The 15,651-nt window shown below is 48.8% G+C and overlaps 1 protein-coding gene across 9 annotated transcripts in view; it reads right to left on the bottom strand.

Moving 5' to 3' along the window:
* SEPTIN6 (septin 6) overlaps nucleotides 1–15,651 on the bottom strand; it is a 66,998-nt gene that overhangs the window by 24,922 nt on the left and 26,425 nt on the right. For all 9 annotated transcript variants that reach the window (XM_027608047.2, XM_027608045.2, XM_027608043.1 and 6 more), the window contains one exon: nucleotides 2,484–2,670. In XM_027608047.2, coding sequence (XP_027463848.1) covers nucleotides 2,484–2,670 — 187 coding nt within the window. The remainder of the gene's footprint in view (nucleotides 1–2,483; nucleotides 2,671–15,651) is intronic.

The raw sequence follows: 15,651 nt of genomic DNA, 5'->3' as shown, positions 1-15,651 counted from the left end.
GAGGAGAAAAGCGGGATCATTGTTGGTAATCTGCAACTGCTAGCAGCATGGCAGAGGACTTCCACCAGCTCAACCCGACGGCCCGGGACTGGCCACCTCTGTAGCTAAATCACAATATAATAAATGACAGTGGGTGCCGCTTACTGAGCTCTGGGTACTGGACTAAGTGCTTTACATGGATTAACACAATTAATCCTGACAACACCTCTCTCAGTTTACCAATGAGAAATTAGTGCACAGAGAGGCTAAGTAACTTGTCCAGGGCCACAGAGCAGGTAAGTAGCAGAACTGGGATCCAGATCTAAGTTTAGCCTTCTTCCTAAATCCAGAGTCTTAACCAGCTCAGCTCCAAACGGATGAGCTGTGTGATATCTTAACATTGAGATCACTGCTTGGGTGATTCCAGGCAGAAAAAGGACAGTTAGGAATCTGTGGTTGACAAGGAGGGGAGGCGGCCACTCCTTGTTAACAGTAAATTGTCCCAACCTATCCGGTGCAGGCTCGCCCCGGTGTGTTAGGGACCCACCCCCATGGGCCATGGCAGGGAAGGGAGGCAGGGCAGAGCTCAGTGAAGGTGCTCACCTGGCCCCCTTTCTGGCAGCACACTTATGAACCAACCCGGCTGGATAAAGAAGACCCTTGCAGTTACCAGCGTGATCCGAGACTTCATGCAAAAAGGAGTTACACTACCTGAGTTTCGCGATTAATTTCTGCACAAAGCAAGCAGGTATATATGCCCAATTTCCGACAGCAGGACAAAGGCCTAACGCTACCCCGAAGTTCAATCCCCGTGAACCCTACTCCTTGAAATGACTTCAAGGAGAGACAGGGCTTTTGCGGCGGGCAGGTAAAGAATTGTGACACGCACATGCCTTCGTGAGGCAGAGCACACCTAAGCTCAGGTTCACATGGCGGGCAGAGGCGTTGCTGCCAGCAGACTCCTGTGGGGCATCATCCATAGTGCTTGGGCCCCGGAAGGAGCTCTGCACTTGGAGGCCGAAGTCTGCCTGCTCTACGCTTTGCCTGAGGAGTACCTGTAAAGGTGGCCTCCGGTTTCACGCGCCAGGTCAAAGAAACATTGGACCCTGCAGGTACCTTCCTTGAAGTCTTCGCGGGAGGGGGCAGGGTCAAAGCCTTTGCCAAGATGGAAGAGTAGACAAAGCCAATTCTCCTTGTCACTTTTCCCTGTGTTCCCACGGACACACGACAAGCATATGCCAAAGGCTGCTTAACTTAACCCAACCCACCCCGCGGGCCACCGGCGCATGGCTCTCTGCTGCCCCATACAGGACATGCAGGGCAGAGCGACATTTCCAGAGCAGCCGGGTACTCACGGGTGGTGAGCTCATTGCTGCAAAAAAATGAAAAGATTGCTCCTATTTTGATTTGAGCTGAATGTCGGTTTTTTTTTTTTTATCACAGATAGGCTACTAAATAATGCATATAAATTAGAATTTCATAAAACAAAATACCCTGGAGTCGGAGAGAGCCAGGTCCAAATCCCAGACCCCTTACAAGTTGTCTGACCTGGAGGAAGCTATTTGACTGTACCTCAGTTTTCTCATGAGGGAGTGGGAATAATAGCATCCACCACACTGGATTCTTGGAAGGACGAAATGAAATAATGCCTATAAGGTACTCATCCCAGTGCTAGGCACATAGGAAATGTTAGGGGAAAACGTGTTAGGCTTTTTAAGGAATCCTGCATCAATTTTTTTGTACAGAAAATACTCCTTTCACAGGAAGAATCCTTGTCTGATTTCTATCTGGTGTGGGACTTACATTTTTCAGTTCCTTTTAGAGCAGGACACGACTGATTCCCACAGCCATCTTTCTCAGGAATGGAGGCCACAGAACGTGGCGCCAGGGATCTGAGTTCGAATCTAGACTCTGCCAGGAGCTAGCTACATGACAACAGGCGAGTCCCTTACCCTCTTAGAGCCTCAGTGTCCACTTCCATAAGTGGGGGATAATGACGCTGTTTGCCTTATCGGGTTGTGAGAATTCAAGGAGGTACTCCAGAGGGTGCTTGCATAATAGTGGCATATAATGAGGATTTAACAAATGTTAGCTGCTGTTACTAAAATTATTATTGATAATAAAAATAATAACTTTCCAAGTGAGGTTTGCATGTTCGATTCTCGAACAGGCCAGTTAATCCTGGGGCAAAGAAGAAACACCTTTCCGTTGCCAACGGCTGAGCCCCTAGGCCCAGACGGCCATCTTGCTTACAGCCGCCCTTAACCCCCGGAGGGGTCAGGGCAGAAAGACGGCTCAGGGTAGACCCACGCCCAGCGCTGGGAAAACAGATCACAAAGCATACAATGCAGGCGCTGGATCAATAACACCATCTCTCTGGAGGGACGGGGAATGAAGGCCACAGAGCGTCTCCTGGAATCTGGCACCTGCCTGGCCTGAGAGACCAGAAAGGGTGACTCCGGCGTGCCCTGCCTCCCGCCCGCCCTCATCCCCTGCCTCTGTACCTTACTGTCCAGCTTCTTCATCGTCACGAGGTCCAGAGACTTCAGGGAATGGCCCGTGGGGGCGATGAAGTACAAGCAGGCATGGATTCGGGAGTCGTGGTAGGTGTGCAGTACCCTGCGGATCTTCAGCTCTTCCTGCAGGTAAGCCTCGAACTGGGCATCAATGAACTCCACGATGGGCTTGTAGCTGCGGAGGGGTGGGGGGCGGGGAGCAGGGACATGGCCCGACCGCTTCCAAACCCGGGCTTTCGGTACAGTCCCTTCTCGAAGTTTAAAATGCCCTGGGTCAGATGACTCTCCCCGTCCAGCTGCATTCCCTCCATCTCCCTTCGACTGGCCGGCCACCAACTCGGTCGGCGCAGGAGCCGAACTTCTGCCTCTGGCCGTACCTTTGCTCGGGAGTGCCCCCGTCTCTCTTCTCAGCCCACTCCTGCCCCCCGCCCACACACACCTCAGGGCCACGGACTGTCCACCTCGTCTTCCACACAGCCTTCCCCACTTCTGCCAGAAATCCCTTCTGTGACCCAGGAGCATAAACAAAAATAATTATGCTATCGGATCACTTACTCTCCCTTCACAAGGATTACCGTTCCCTCAAACAGACTGCGTCCCTCTGAGGGGCAGGGGCCACGAAGGGCGCTTCTCTCTCCCGCATGGGGCCCCGATGCAGTGTGGAGACCACTGGCAGTGGCTGTGGGTGGGCTGATTGTGCTCCAGGCGGGCTCCACGTCTGTCCTCCCTGCGTCTCCACCCCCGGCCCCCCGTGCCTAGTGTGGGAGCTGGGTACCCGGTGGTGGTGGCCGGGGACCTGTCCTTGACCCACTGCGGGGGAATCTCGTCACGAAGCTCTGAGTTCTGCTCAGTCTTGCTGGGTCTACGGCACTGCCCACATGGCTCTCCTAAGGTCCATATTTTTCTGGTTCTCATTTCCTCCAAGAGTGTGACTTTAAAATCTAAGCATGTGGACAACATTTGGTAAAGACTGCCCCCCCACACACATGTACACACACGCACCCAGCTCACTGAGTCTCCACACAAAGTCCCCTTCACGACCCCAAGTCTTGCCAGGGTATCTTAAACCCTCTGCTCCTCCCTGTCCCGGGAAGCTTCTCTCTTCTCTCCTGGGCCTTTCCTGCCACCCCTGCAGCCTCCTTCTGCTCTAACTAGGTCAGCGTGGCTTCAGCTCTGCCTCTGCTCTCACCCCCATCTGTGTGCCATGCAAGGCCTCCTCCCTTCAAGCCAGAAGAGGTTTGTAACCCAAGCAGTGAGCTTTGCAGCTATAGCACCGCCAGATAGAAACATGATCGAAGGGGGCGGGGACAGGGCCAGGGCTTCTCACCTGCAGCAGCCCCCAACCTGAGCCTTTCCAAAAGATCCCCCCGGGAGAGAAGGCAAAATAGCTTAAAAAAAAAAAAAAAAAGAATCGACAAATCCTAGATTCTGAGCGCTACATACAGATGAGAGATCCAGGTGCAAGTTATCTCTGGAGCCCGAGAGAAAATTCTAAAAATAGAATCCTTTTTTTTGGTTGCAGAGATCCTTAGAAGGTTCCTGAAGAATTAGGAGCAAGGGTGGGGGATGCATCCCTTTGACTCCTCTAATTAATTTTTGGATGATTGATTGGCTCATTTGAATTATCGGATCATGGCACTGCTTCTTTTTTTTTTTTCTTTCTCCATTACATAACTTTTTTTGTTACTTCATTTTTTTGTTCTGCAAAAGGAACCAAAGGAGAAAAGAGTGCTTTTTGAGTTTTTTCTCATCCTCCCTCCCCCTCATCTCTGGTGATACCCTGGGCCTATCTTTCTGCAGCTGCCTCAGGCCCTTAGGGGGGTCCCTGGATCAGACCAGCCAAACCAGCCAATCAACCGGCAGCATTTGTTCTAGACTAATCATAATGGGTGATTCATCTTTGTCTTACTCATCTGTGTATCCTCAGTGTCCAGCGTGGTTATCTGGAATCTAGTAAGGATTCCACCCCACTCTGTTGTGCTCTCTGGCCCCCAGTCCATGATAAACCGAATCCCTTAGTCACACAGGCAGTCTCTGCACAAATGTTTCTTTCACCCAGGTCATACCTGATTCCCCTTCAAAGATGGGGCTTCCCTCAGATACCTTCTCAGCTGGAAATTTCTACATCTCTCACACCCAAGTTCCACGGAGGGGTGGAGAAGGCAGCTTTCGTCTCGCTCATTATTCCCTGGCCTCCTACAATCTCTTCCATCTGCTACAAAAACCCAGCTCTAAGGCGCACCTGGGTGGCTCAGTCGGTTGAGCGTCTGACCCTTGGTTTGGGCTCAGGTCGTGACCTCGGGGTCGTGAGATTGAGACAGGCTCCGCACTCAGCAGGGAGTCGGCTTGAGATTCTCTCCCTCTGCTCCCCCTGCTCATGCGCATGCGCGCCCCCGCGCGAGCTTCCCTCCCCTCTCTCTCTAAAATAAATAGTCTTTAAAAAAAAAACCCAGTCCCAACATAATCCACCCCTCTTCGTCACTACTGTTTGTCTTTCACATTTTAGGGCACGTGCTCTTTTTTTTTAAGATTTATTTATTTATTTGTCAGAGAGAGAGAGAGAGAGAGAGAGCACAAGCAGGAGAAGCGGCAGGCAGAGGGAGAAGCAGGCTTCCCGCCGAGCAGGGAGCCAAACGTACGATTCCTGGGATCATGACCTGAGCCGAAGGCAGACGCTTAACTGACTGAGCCACCCAGGCGCCCCTGGGGCAGGTGCTCTTAACCTGGGGTCCACAGACTTCCAAGGATTCATAGGATCCACGAACTTGGAAAACACCACTTCGTTTTCACTGAGCTCTCACTGAAGCTCAGCGGTTTCTTCAGGTACAAATGTAGGTAACAATCTACAGTAATTTTAGCAGTACCTGTGATTTCACAGTCAGTAGAAATCACTGATATTTTTGCTTCCTATTACAGTTGTTGCAAATATCTCAAAATAGCATTCATACCTTACACACCTTCTAAATTATGTTAGATAGAGCTGCATATAGATATTACTTCAGGAACTAATAAAGAAGGACATAGATTACTAAATCACAATTTGAAAATATTTTGGGAACTGTATTTTTAGTATAATGGGCATATTTTAGGCATTTAAAACCGTTATTTGAAGTATGACTCCATAGGCCTCACTGGATTGCTAAGGAGGCCAAAGGCACAAAATAGTGCCTGGTCTGGGGCGCCTGGGTGGCTCAGTCAGTGAAGCATCTGCCTTCGGCTCAGGTCATGATCTCAGGGTCCTGGGATCGAGCCCCACATCGGGCTCCCTGCTCCGCGGGAAGCCTGCTTCTCCCTCTCCCTCTGCCCCTCCCCCTGTTCATGCTCTCTCTCAAATAAATAAAAATATTTTTTTAGAAAATTATTTAAAAAACCATTCCTGGTCTGGACACTACTTCTTACTCCCCTCGATAATGGGAATAAAAAGTGACTGTGAAGGCTTCCCGACAATGTGACCTTTAAGCTGCATAAGACAGCCATGGGAGAATCTAGGAGAAGAGCATTCCAGAGTGGAATAACAAAGGTAATGGTCCAGAGGCAGAAGCGAGCTTGAGGAGATTTGCAGTAGGAAGAAGGCAAGGGAGCTGGGAGTTAGTGCAGGAAGGGAGAATTATTCACAACTGCCAAAAGGTGAAAACAACCCAATGGCCATCAACTGATGACTGGCCAAACAAAATGTGGGTGATCCAGACAATGGAATATTACTCAGGCTCTAAAAGGAAGACAATTCTGGTGCATGCTGCCCCGGGGACGAATCTTGAAAACACCGTTGAAGTGAAAGAAACCAGGCACAAAAGGATAAATACTGTATGATTCCACTTACAGGAGGTGCCTAGAATAGTCAGAGTCATGGAGAAAGAAAATAGAATAGTGGTTACCGGGAAAAGAGGGGAGAAGGGGGTGGGGAGTTAGTGTTCACTGTTTCCTTTGGGGGAAATGAGAATGTTTGGAACGAGGCAGAGGTGATGGTTGCACCACATTGTGAATGTATTAAATGCCACTGAATTATTCACTTTAAAATAGTTCATTTTATGTTGTGTGAATTTCACCTTATTAAAAATAAGAACAGGGGCGCCTGGGTGGCTCAGTCGGTTAAGCATCTGACTCTTGATCTCAGCTCAGGTCTTGATCTCAGGGTCGTGAGTTCAAGCCCCACATTGGGCTCCATGCTGGGCGTGGAGTCTACTTAAAAAAGGGGGTGGACCAAGAACAGTAAGAGATGAAGCAAGCGAGGTAGCAGGGTGTCCCTGCTGTGGGGATCACGTCGGGTCTGTGGGCAGGATAGAGTAAGGGGTTTTTACTGTGACTGAGGTCTTCTGTTCCATAGCGTTTTCTAGGTAGTTATTGTCAGTTGATGAGAAGTCCATGGTTTTCTTCATGTCTCTCTTGAAACTGGCTACCTGGGGACACCTGGGTGGCTCAGTCGGTTATGCGTCTGCCTTCAGCTCAGGTCATGATCCCAGGGTCCTGGGATGGAGTCCCGCATCGGGCTCCCTGCTCGGCGGGGAGTCTGCTTCTCCCTCTCTCTCTCTCTCTCTCTCTGTGCGAGGTCTCTCTCTCTCTCTCTCTCTCTCTCTCAAATAAATAAATAAATCTTAAAAAAAAAAAAGAAAGAAACTGGCTACCTAACTGAACTGGTATTCATTAGAAGTGTTTTCCAGATGACTGATTACCTTGGGTTTCTTAAACAGTCATATTACAGAAAACTAATGATTTTACCTCTCAGCGAGCACTTTTCAATTGCCATCTCTCTGGACACTGACGACCAGTCCCTTCTTGAAACACTGCCCTCTGGCTTCACTGCCTTGAGAACTCTTCTTTCTCAATCGCCTTAAATCTTGGCCTGTCTCAAAGGTCCCATCCCGGACCATCTTTTGCCGTCATTCTACTAACATTGCACACGCATTATCCCTGGGTGGTCTCGCTCATTCCCACGGCTGCAGTGGTCACCACCTCCCAATCACGCTTGCTAGACGCCCGCGGGTCATCCCAGTCTCCTCCCTCTCCCACGTGCTGGCCTCTGTGTAGCCACAGCCTTCAGAGCCCCCCCACCCACCCACCCCCCGCTGGAAACTCACAAGTCCCGGTCACAGACACTGTGCTTGAGCACAACCATCTCGGCCAGCAAAACCAAGGGGGCACAACGTCAGGTCTACAGGAACAAAGCCAAACATGCGGGCTTGTTGGAAATGCAGAAACCCCAGTCCCCAGCCCAGACCTACAGGATCGGAGTCTGCGTCTTCTCACGAGCCTCAGTGGCTTGTATGCAACATGAAAGTTTAAGCAGGCTGGCCTCTATCATCTTCCTGTCCACAGAACTTGCCTACCTCTTCGCCCTAATGGAAACCTAATCCCTTCCTGCTCCCCCCCAACCCCGAAGGATACCACAACCCTGAGGACCGCATTACCTGGCAGCCCGCTCTGGAGTAGGCTGCTCATTCTCCCACAACCTGTGTACCTTGGGGTCAGCGGGGTGGGCATTCGCGTAGCCCCTGCCCAGTGCCACTTCTAGACATCGTCTTCTGGTGGCGCCTGACTCATGCAGTCTCTCTCCCCGTTCTGGGTGACAGCAGTCAGCAGTGTGCTCGTAGACAACCCATCAACCTGCAGCCTCTTTATTCCCCGACTGTCTAAACTCCACAACCTTCGGGCTCCCTCTACTTCAGCCACCGACACACTTTACCATTGGCCCGATCAGCTTCCCCCAAGACATCCTCCCTCTAACTCCCCATGCTCTGGCCACAACCTCTCATCTTTCCAACCCTCTTACACCTCGGATCCTCCCAAACCTGATCTTTCACCCCACGGAATCCTCAGGTACCTTGACCTCTCTACTGTCTCATAGGCCATCAGCCCCTTCCTGGCCTCATCTCCTTCTCGGCCCCGGCTGAATCCCATAACTGATTACCCAAACCACTCTTTTATCAACACCTTCATCTCCACTACACCCCTGCCTTCCACCCTCTGGCCCAGCAAAGTGCTGCGCAGAATACATTTCAGGGTCTGCCCTCGGCTGCCACACCGCTGCTGTTGAAGTTAGCCAGAGGCCATCACAAAAGTCTTGGCACTCAAAGCCATGGCCTCTAACCTCAGATAGAGCAACAGGACAATCCCTTTACTTGACCTTGACTGGCTGCCTTCCCATTGCCTTCGTGGACCATTCCAAACTGGCACTACTTTCCTCAAGCTCCAAAACTTCACTCTCGAGAGATGGTCTTACCTCCAACATTATCAAAAAACTGGGGCCACCAGCCTCACACCAGCTCAACTTCCTGCCTCAGTCCCTGCCCTCTAGAACTGAATCAGCCCTTCCCCCCCGCCCTCTAGTCTCATCGTGTGCAAGGCCCATCACCCTCCATGCACTCGCTCTCATCCCTTTCAGGCTCTTCGAGAATCTTGCTTCATCTATCAGCTCCTCACCCCCTACTGACTCCTCCTCAAACTATAAATATGCTGAAGTCTTCCCTCATCTCAAAAGAAAGCTCTTTCCTCAACTCAATCCCCCTCAACCACACATTCTCCCCAACTACTGCCCTATATGTCTTTTCTTCCCTTAGGAATAGAGTATGTCTTCTGCACCTACTACAGGGCCTGGCATATAATAGAAGTTCAAGAAATATTTAATAGGTAAATGGAGATTTTTTTTGGAAAGAAGAATCTACTCATTCATTCATTCCTTCTCATTCACTCCTCAACACATCGTAGACTGTTTTCTACCCTCATCGGCATCCTCGTTAACACATTCAATGGATACGTTTGGTCTTGAAAGATAAAACCTTAGAGATATTTTTTTAAATGTATTTTTTTTAAGATTTTATTTATTCATTTGAGACAAAGAGATACAGAGAGAGAGAGAGCGCGCATGAGCAGGGAGAGAGGCAGAGGGAGAGGGAGAAGCAGGCTCCCCGCTGAGCCAGGAGCCCGATGTGGGGCTTGATTCCAGGACTCCAGGATCATGACCTAAGCCGAAGGCAGTCGCTTAACCAACTGAGCCACCCAGGCGCCCCTAGAGGTATTTTTTTTTTTAATTTTCTTTTTCCCTTCAATGCATATTTCATTCACTTGACAAATAGGTACTGAATACCCACAGTATGCCGGTTGGCTAACTTGTGTGCATCCTACAAGATTCCAAGACTTAGCTCAGCCATTCCCGACCACCTCCTTTCCACCTTATACTCCCACTGGGCTCTGCTGATTGCTACGCTTTTCCCCACAGCTCCCTCCATGTGCCTTTGTTGTCGTACTCACTACACTATGTAGAATTTGTATACTACGTATTAGTCCTTTCCACGAAACTACAACTTCCTTATTTCTTAGTATCCCTGGCACCTCACACTGTGTCTGGCACACAGTTGACTTTTAGTATAATGTTATCAACTGAACTAGATCCCCCATATCAATTTGGTTACTAGGTGTTGTGGATTCTTTCTCTTACACCTGCCTCCCCCTCTCTGTCCTCGAAGCTTCTGTTCCTGTTCAAGCCCTCATCCGCTCTCTCAGCCTCAAAAACATCACCCCTGGCGGGGGGGGCCTGGCTGGCACAGTCGGAAGAGCATGCGACTCTTGATCTCGGGGTCGTGAGTTCAAGCCCCACATTGGGTGCCGAGATTACTACAAAAAATAAATAAACTTAAAAAAAAAAAAAGTCGCTCCTGACCTCTTTGCCTCCCACTACACACTGCCTTATCTCTCATTCCCAGTTCAGGAAAGCTTTTTAAATGAGCGGTCTACACCCACTTTATCTGCTTCCTTTTTAAAGACTCCATTCTTTTTTAAAACTTACTCTTAATTGCGTGACCAATACGTATACTTATGCTCCCCTCCTCAGCGGTAACTACTATTTTCAGTTTGTTGGTTCACCTCGCAGATCTTTTTCTATGCATTTATATGCGGGGGGTGTTTGGTGCTTCATTGGGAAGGGTGGATTTATACAAATGGCGTCATGATCTATGTATCATTCTGCAACCTCTCTTTTCACTTAATAACACACCCACGTGAGTGTACACAGATCTACTGCATTCTTTTAAACTGCCAAATGTATTCCATGGTCGAGTTGTACCGTAGCTCATTTAGTTGCTTTATTGGTGGAAATTTCAGCTGTTTAAAAATTTTTTTTATTCCATATCCAATGCTGCAGTGAACATCTTTTCTGTATGTATTCCTAAAAGTGGAACTGCTGGATCATAAGGAATTCACATTTAAGATTTTAATAGGTCCCACCAAATCTACCCTCTAAAACATCTGTATCCATCTACATTCCCAGCAACATGAATGAAATTAGCTGGTGTTAGAGGCCATTGTATTTTTGCAAATCTGATGGATAAAAAATATTTCATTGTTTCATTTTGCACTTCCCTAATCACTGGTGACATGGGTTGAGTATCAGTTTGTATGTTAGTTGGCAATTTCTATTTCCCTTTCTGTCAATCACCTGTTTATTTCTCACTGAACTGTAGAAGCTCTTTTTATATTTTAGAAAAAGCCTTTGTGATATAGGTTGCAAATTTCTTCTCCCTATCTGTAGTTTGTCTTTACTTTTGTTTATAGCATCTTTCAGTATGCATAGGTTTTTTTTTTTAATTTTAATAAGTTTAAATCTGTTGGTCTTTTCTTATATGGCTTTGGGATTTTGTATCACAATTAGAAAAACCTTCTCTACTCCTAGAGCTATAAAAACATTCTCCTAGGGCGCCTGGGTGGCTCAGTTGGTTAAGCGACTGCCTTCGGCTCACGTCATGATCCTGGGGTCCCGGGATCCAGCCCCACATCGGGCTCCCTGCTCGGCGGGGAGTCTGCTTCTCCCTCTGACCCTCCCCCGTCTCATGTGCTCTCTCTCTCTCTCTCATTCTCACTCTCTCAAATAAATAAAATCTTTAAAAAAAAACATTCTCCTATATTTTCTCCTCATATTTTTAGAATTTGTTTTTAATCCATCTGGAATCTATTTTTGTGGCTAGTGTTTGTGTGGGACGGTCTTATTTTATTTTTTCCTGATGGATGGCCTATTTTCCCAGCCCATTTTCTTGAATAGTCCATTCTTTCCCCGCTGACTTACATTATGCCAAATTCCTGTGTAAACATGAATTTGATCTTGGTCTCACTTTTCTGTCCTATCGCTCTTTTTGTTATTCGGATGCCTTTACTTACTTATCTTCCATTCACTCATGGCAATTTAGCTTCCACCCACAACTTCCCTGGAATTATTATTCCTTAGTGTATTAATGACCTTCATGGTGCCAAACCCAATGGATATTTTTCAGTTTCATTTATTATTCCCTCCCATTATGCTACATGGTACAACTCTCCCTCGATTCTTCTACCAATAAAAGTCATGATCATAACAATATCTTCTGTTTGTTAGTTACTCTGTGCCAGGCACTGTTTTTTCTTAAGAATTTATTTATTTATGTATTTGAGAGAGCGAGACGGCATGAGTGGGAGGAGGATCAGAGGCAGAGGGAGAAGCAGGCTCCCCGCTGAGCAAGGAGACCAAGGTGAGGCTCGGTCCCGGGACCCTGAGATCATGACCTGAGCCGAAGGCAGACGCTTAACCGACTGAGCCACCCAGGCGCCCCTGTGCCAGGCACTGTTGAAGCATTTCATATGCCAGGCACATCAAGTCTGCTTCACCACAACCCTCTACAGTAGATATTAGTATCATCGTCATCCCCACTTTACAGGTGAGAAAACTGAGCCATAGAGAATTTAAGTGTCTTATAGTGTAAGCTCTGAGAGCTGGTTTTTCTTTTTTGCCATGCAAGTGCCTGATCTAAGTTTTATTGCTGGGGCATCCACTTCAAAGACAACTGACTATCTGGAATAAACACACTGCCAACCACCTGAAGGTGAAGAGTCAGCCCTCCCTCCGCTCCCACCGCCCCCCAACCCCCCCCCAGCCATGGGGCTCCTTTGTTTCAGAAATCTTGATTTCCGTAAGTGACCATTTGGGCCACTTGTTTTTTCTCTTCCACTGCTTTAAATTCTCGCTCTTATGTTTTAAATTCACCCATCTAGGGGCGCCTGGGTGGCTCAGTAGGTTGGGCATCTGCCTTTGGCTCAGATCATGATCCCAGGGTCTTGAGATCGAGCCCCACGTCCAGCTCCCTGCTCGGCGGGGAGTCTGCTTCTCCCTCTGCCTCTACCCTCACCCCTCCCCCGGCTTGTGCTCGCTCGCTCTCTCACTCTCTCAAGTGAATAAATAAAATCCAAACAATAAATTCACCCATCTAGAGCAAGCCCATCAAATCCTAGACCTAAACCCTCCATCTCAATAAAAGCAGAACGCCAGACCCACACCCGCGTTCTCTTTCTCTAGCCCGAGACCTCACTGTGTGGTCCCAGCTGTGCCATGTGTTTCCCAGGACCTGTGAATAATAAACCTTTCTGGTCTCCAAGTTCCCTGATGGTTATTGCTGACAGCGTCTTGCAATCTTAAGAACCACAGGGGCCGGACCAGCCAGAACATTAGTTACCAATAGGCTGACAGCGGCACAAAACACTTGTCCAACATCGCCGGGCTAATCAGTGACAAGATGGGATTTGAACCCAGGTCGTTCTGAAACCAAAGCCTGAGTTCCTAAGCACAGCTCTTTCTAGCCTGTGCTCAGTCTCCCTCCTGAGTTCCTTTTGCTCCTGCATCTTTTTTTTTTTTTAAGATTGTATCCATGTATTTGACAGACAGAGGTCACAAGCAGGGGGAGGGGCAGAGGCAGAGGGAGAAGCAGGCTCCCCACGGAGCAGGGAGCCCGATGCGGGGCTCGATCCCAGGACCCCGGGATCACGACCCGAGCCGAAGGCAGACGTTTAACCCACTGAGCCACCCAGGCGCCCCGTGCTCCTGCATCTTTTAAATAGTGGCTTTCCCCAGGGTATGGCCTTAATCGCTGTTCTTCTTGGAAGACCACGCACCGTGGGTAAAGGATCACATTCTCGTGCTCTGCTCCAATGCGGCTGCCCTGACATATCCATGCCTGAATGAGCCCATCAGTATGGAGAAAACACTGCTTTTTATTACGAATCCCTGGAGCTTGCTGCACCCCTGCTCTCCAGCCCAGTTTCTGAGAGGCTTTTCATTTCTACTTATTTGAGTTTGTATTATTTGATTTTGCATTAGTACGCATCATGTTTATAATCAGGAAAAACAAAACGGATATTACTAATGTAATGGAAGTAGATTAGCCTCTATGGGGCCGTATCAGCTCAGTCCTCCCAAACCGGCATTACCAAAGCAGTTTCCAATGTCAGATATGTTAAATGTATGTTGCTGAGAATTGTGAGAAATTTAATTGAAAAGATCCTGAGCCGTCTGTGGCTGAGATGACCCCAAATATCCATCCCCTTTCCCCAGGGTCCAATTTATTCTCTAGCAAACAAAATTAGCATAATAAGCAAAGCTACATAAAAGCAGAGGCGTCCGTCCAGGATGTCAAATGAAAAACAAAATTCGGTTCAATTATTAAGAAGCTGAATATATGTATTCATTATCAGGAAATGGGTGTGGCTGTTGGAAGATCAAGGGAGAAATAGGAGAATTGGGGAACCAGTTCAGCTAAGAAGCAGGAGAATCCTAAAAGGATGAGCAGACACTCCTCAAAGTGATGAACGGCCTTTTCTGAGATGGGCATTGTGATAACCATGTGACGTCTAGTTAAGTGCAGATGGCGCCTGACCCCCTCCCTGACCCCAGCCCTCAACACATCCCCCGCCCCCCCCCCCCCCCCCCGTGTCTGAGCTGCCCCACCCCTGACTCACACTCCATTCTCAACTCCGCCCCCCACCCCACCCCGGCACCCTGCAGTCTCTCCTACCTCTCTGCATGTTCCTGCTCAGCTCTTTCCAGAATGTGTCATTTGCTCCATCTGCTGACTTAACATCCTAAGGTTTTTGTCTGTAGCCAAGCGTTCACCACGCTCCACTCTGAACCCTGGGTGACCTTACGTGTGTCTGCGGTCGGAACATAGCACCTATAGCTTGATGATCCAAATCGGTATTTCCAGTGCTGACCCTCTGCCGACCTCTAACCCCTGTATATTCAGCTGCCTACCACAGAAGGTCATCAGGGGTCTCAGTAGCCCACGGACAGCGCAACCTCAACAGGTCTAAAACACAGCTGATTCTTTGAAAACGTGGTTCTCTTATATTATGAACGCCGCCACCATTTGTCCACTCTCCAAAGCCAGAAATCTGGACCTCATTCTAGATTCTTCTTTTGCCTTCACAACCGCACACCAAGCCTCTGCCAAGTCCTGTTGATTCTACCTACTCGATACTTACCCAACCTGCCTCTTTTTTCCTATCTCAGCACCTGTGTTACGGCTGGCCTTGATCTAATCGGTCCAAGAGTCTCCTAATTGGTCTTCCTGCTCTCCCTTCCCTTCCAAACAATCTACTTCCAGGCCAATCAGACTATCTTCCTTTTTTTTTTTTTAAGATTTTATTTATTTATTTGAGAGAAAGAGAGCACAAGCAGGGGGAGGGGCAGAGGGAGAGGGAGAAGCAGACTCCTGGCTGAGCAGGAAGCCTGACATGGGGCTCGATCCCAGGACCCTGAGATCATGACCTGAGCCGAAGGCAGATGCTTCACCGACTGAGCCACCCAGGCGCCCTGAGACTATCTCATAAAACCTACTTCATAAAACCTCTCAATGGCTCCATGTCTGCACATTCTAGAAATTCCCCCATGATCTGTCTCCTGCTTCCCTCTTCAGGCTCATCTCTCCCTACTTTCCCCTCGCTCACGCCAAGCACCAGCCCAGGGGCAGACACAGGTACTGTGGGAGCTTAAGCTTATGCAATTAGAAGGGCCCTCCAGAAAGACAAAACAACATTACGACTAAAAATTAGTTACAGGACCTTGGCAGGGCCTGTGCAAGTGAGGGCCCTGAAGCTTAAGCTTCATTAGCTCCACAGTCCATCTGCCTCTAAGTCAGCTAAACAGAGCCAGCGACAGATCCCTAGAATATGCCATAGTCTTCCACACTCCTTTGCCGTTGTACAAGCGTTCCCCCAGCCTGGACTGCCCTTCCCTCTTTCCCCTTGTCTGTCTGGCAAAAGAGTTCATCCGTCAAGGGCCAGCTCAGGAGGCACTTCCTCTGTGAAGGCCTCCCGAATCTCCCCACATGAAACGGACTGTTCTCTCCCTCACGTGCTCATTGTCACT

This window comes from Zalophus californianus, chromosome X (assembly GCF_009762305.2).
Source record: "Zalophus californianus isolate mZalCal1 chromosome X, mZalCal1.pri.v2, whole genome shotgun sequence".
In the NCBI taxonomy this organism is placed as follows: Eukaryota; Metazoa; Chordata; class Mammalia; order Carnivora; family Otariidae; genus Zalophus; species Zalophus californianus.
This window is presented reverse-complemented; position numbering and strand designations above follow the sequence as displayed.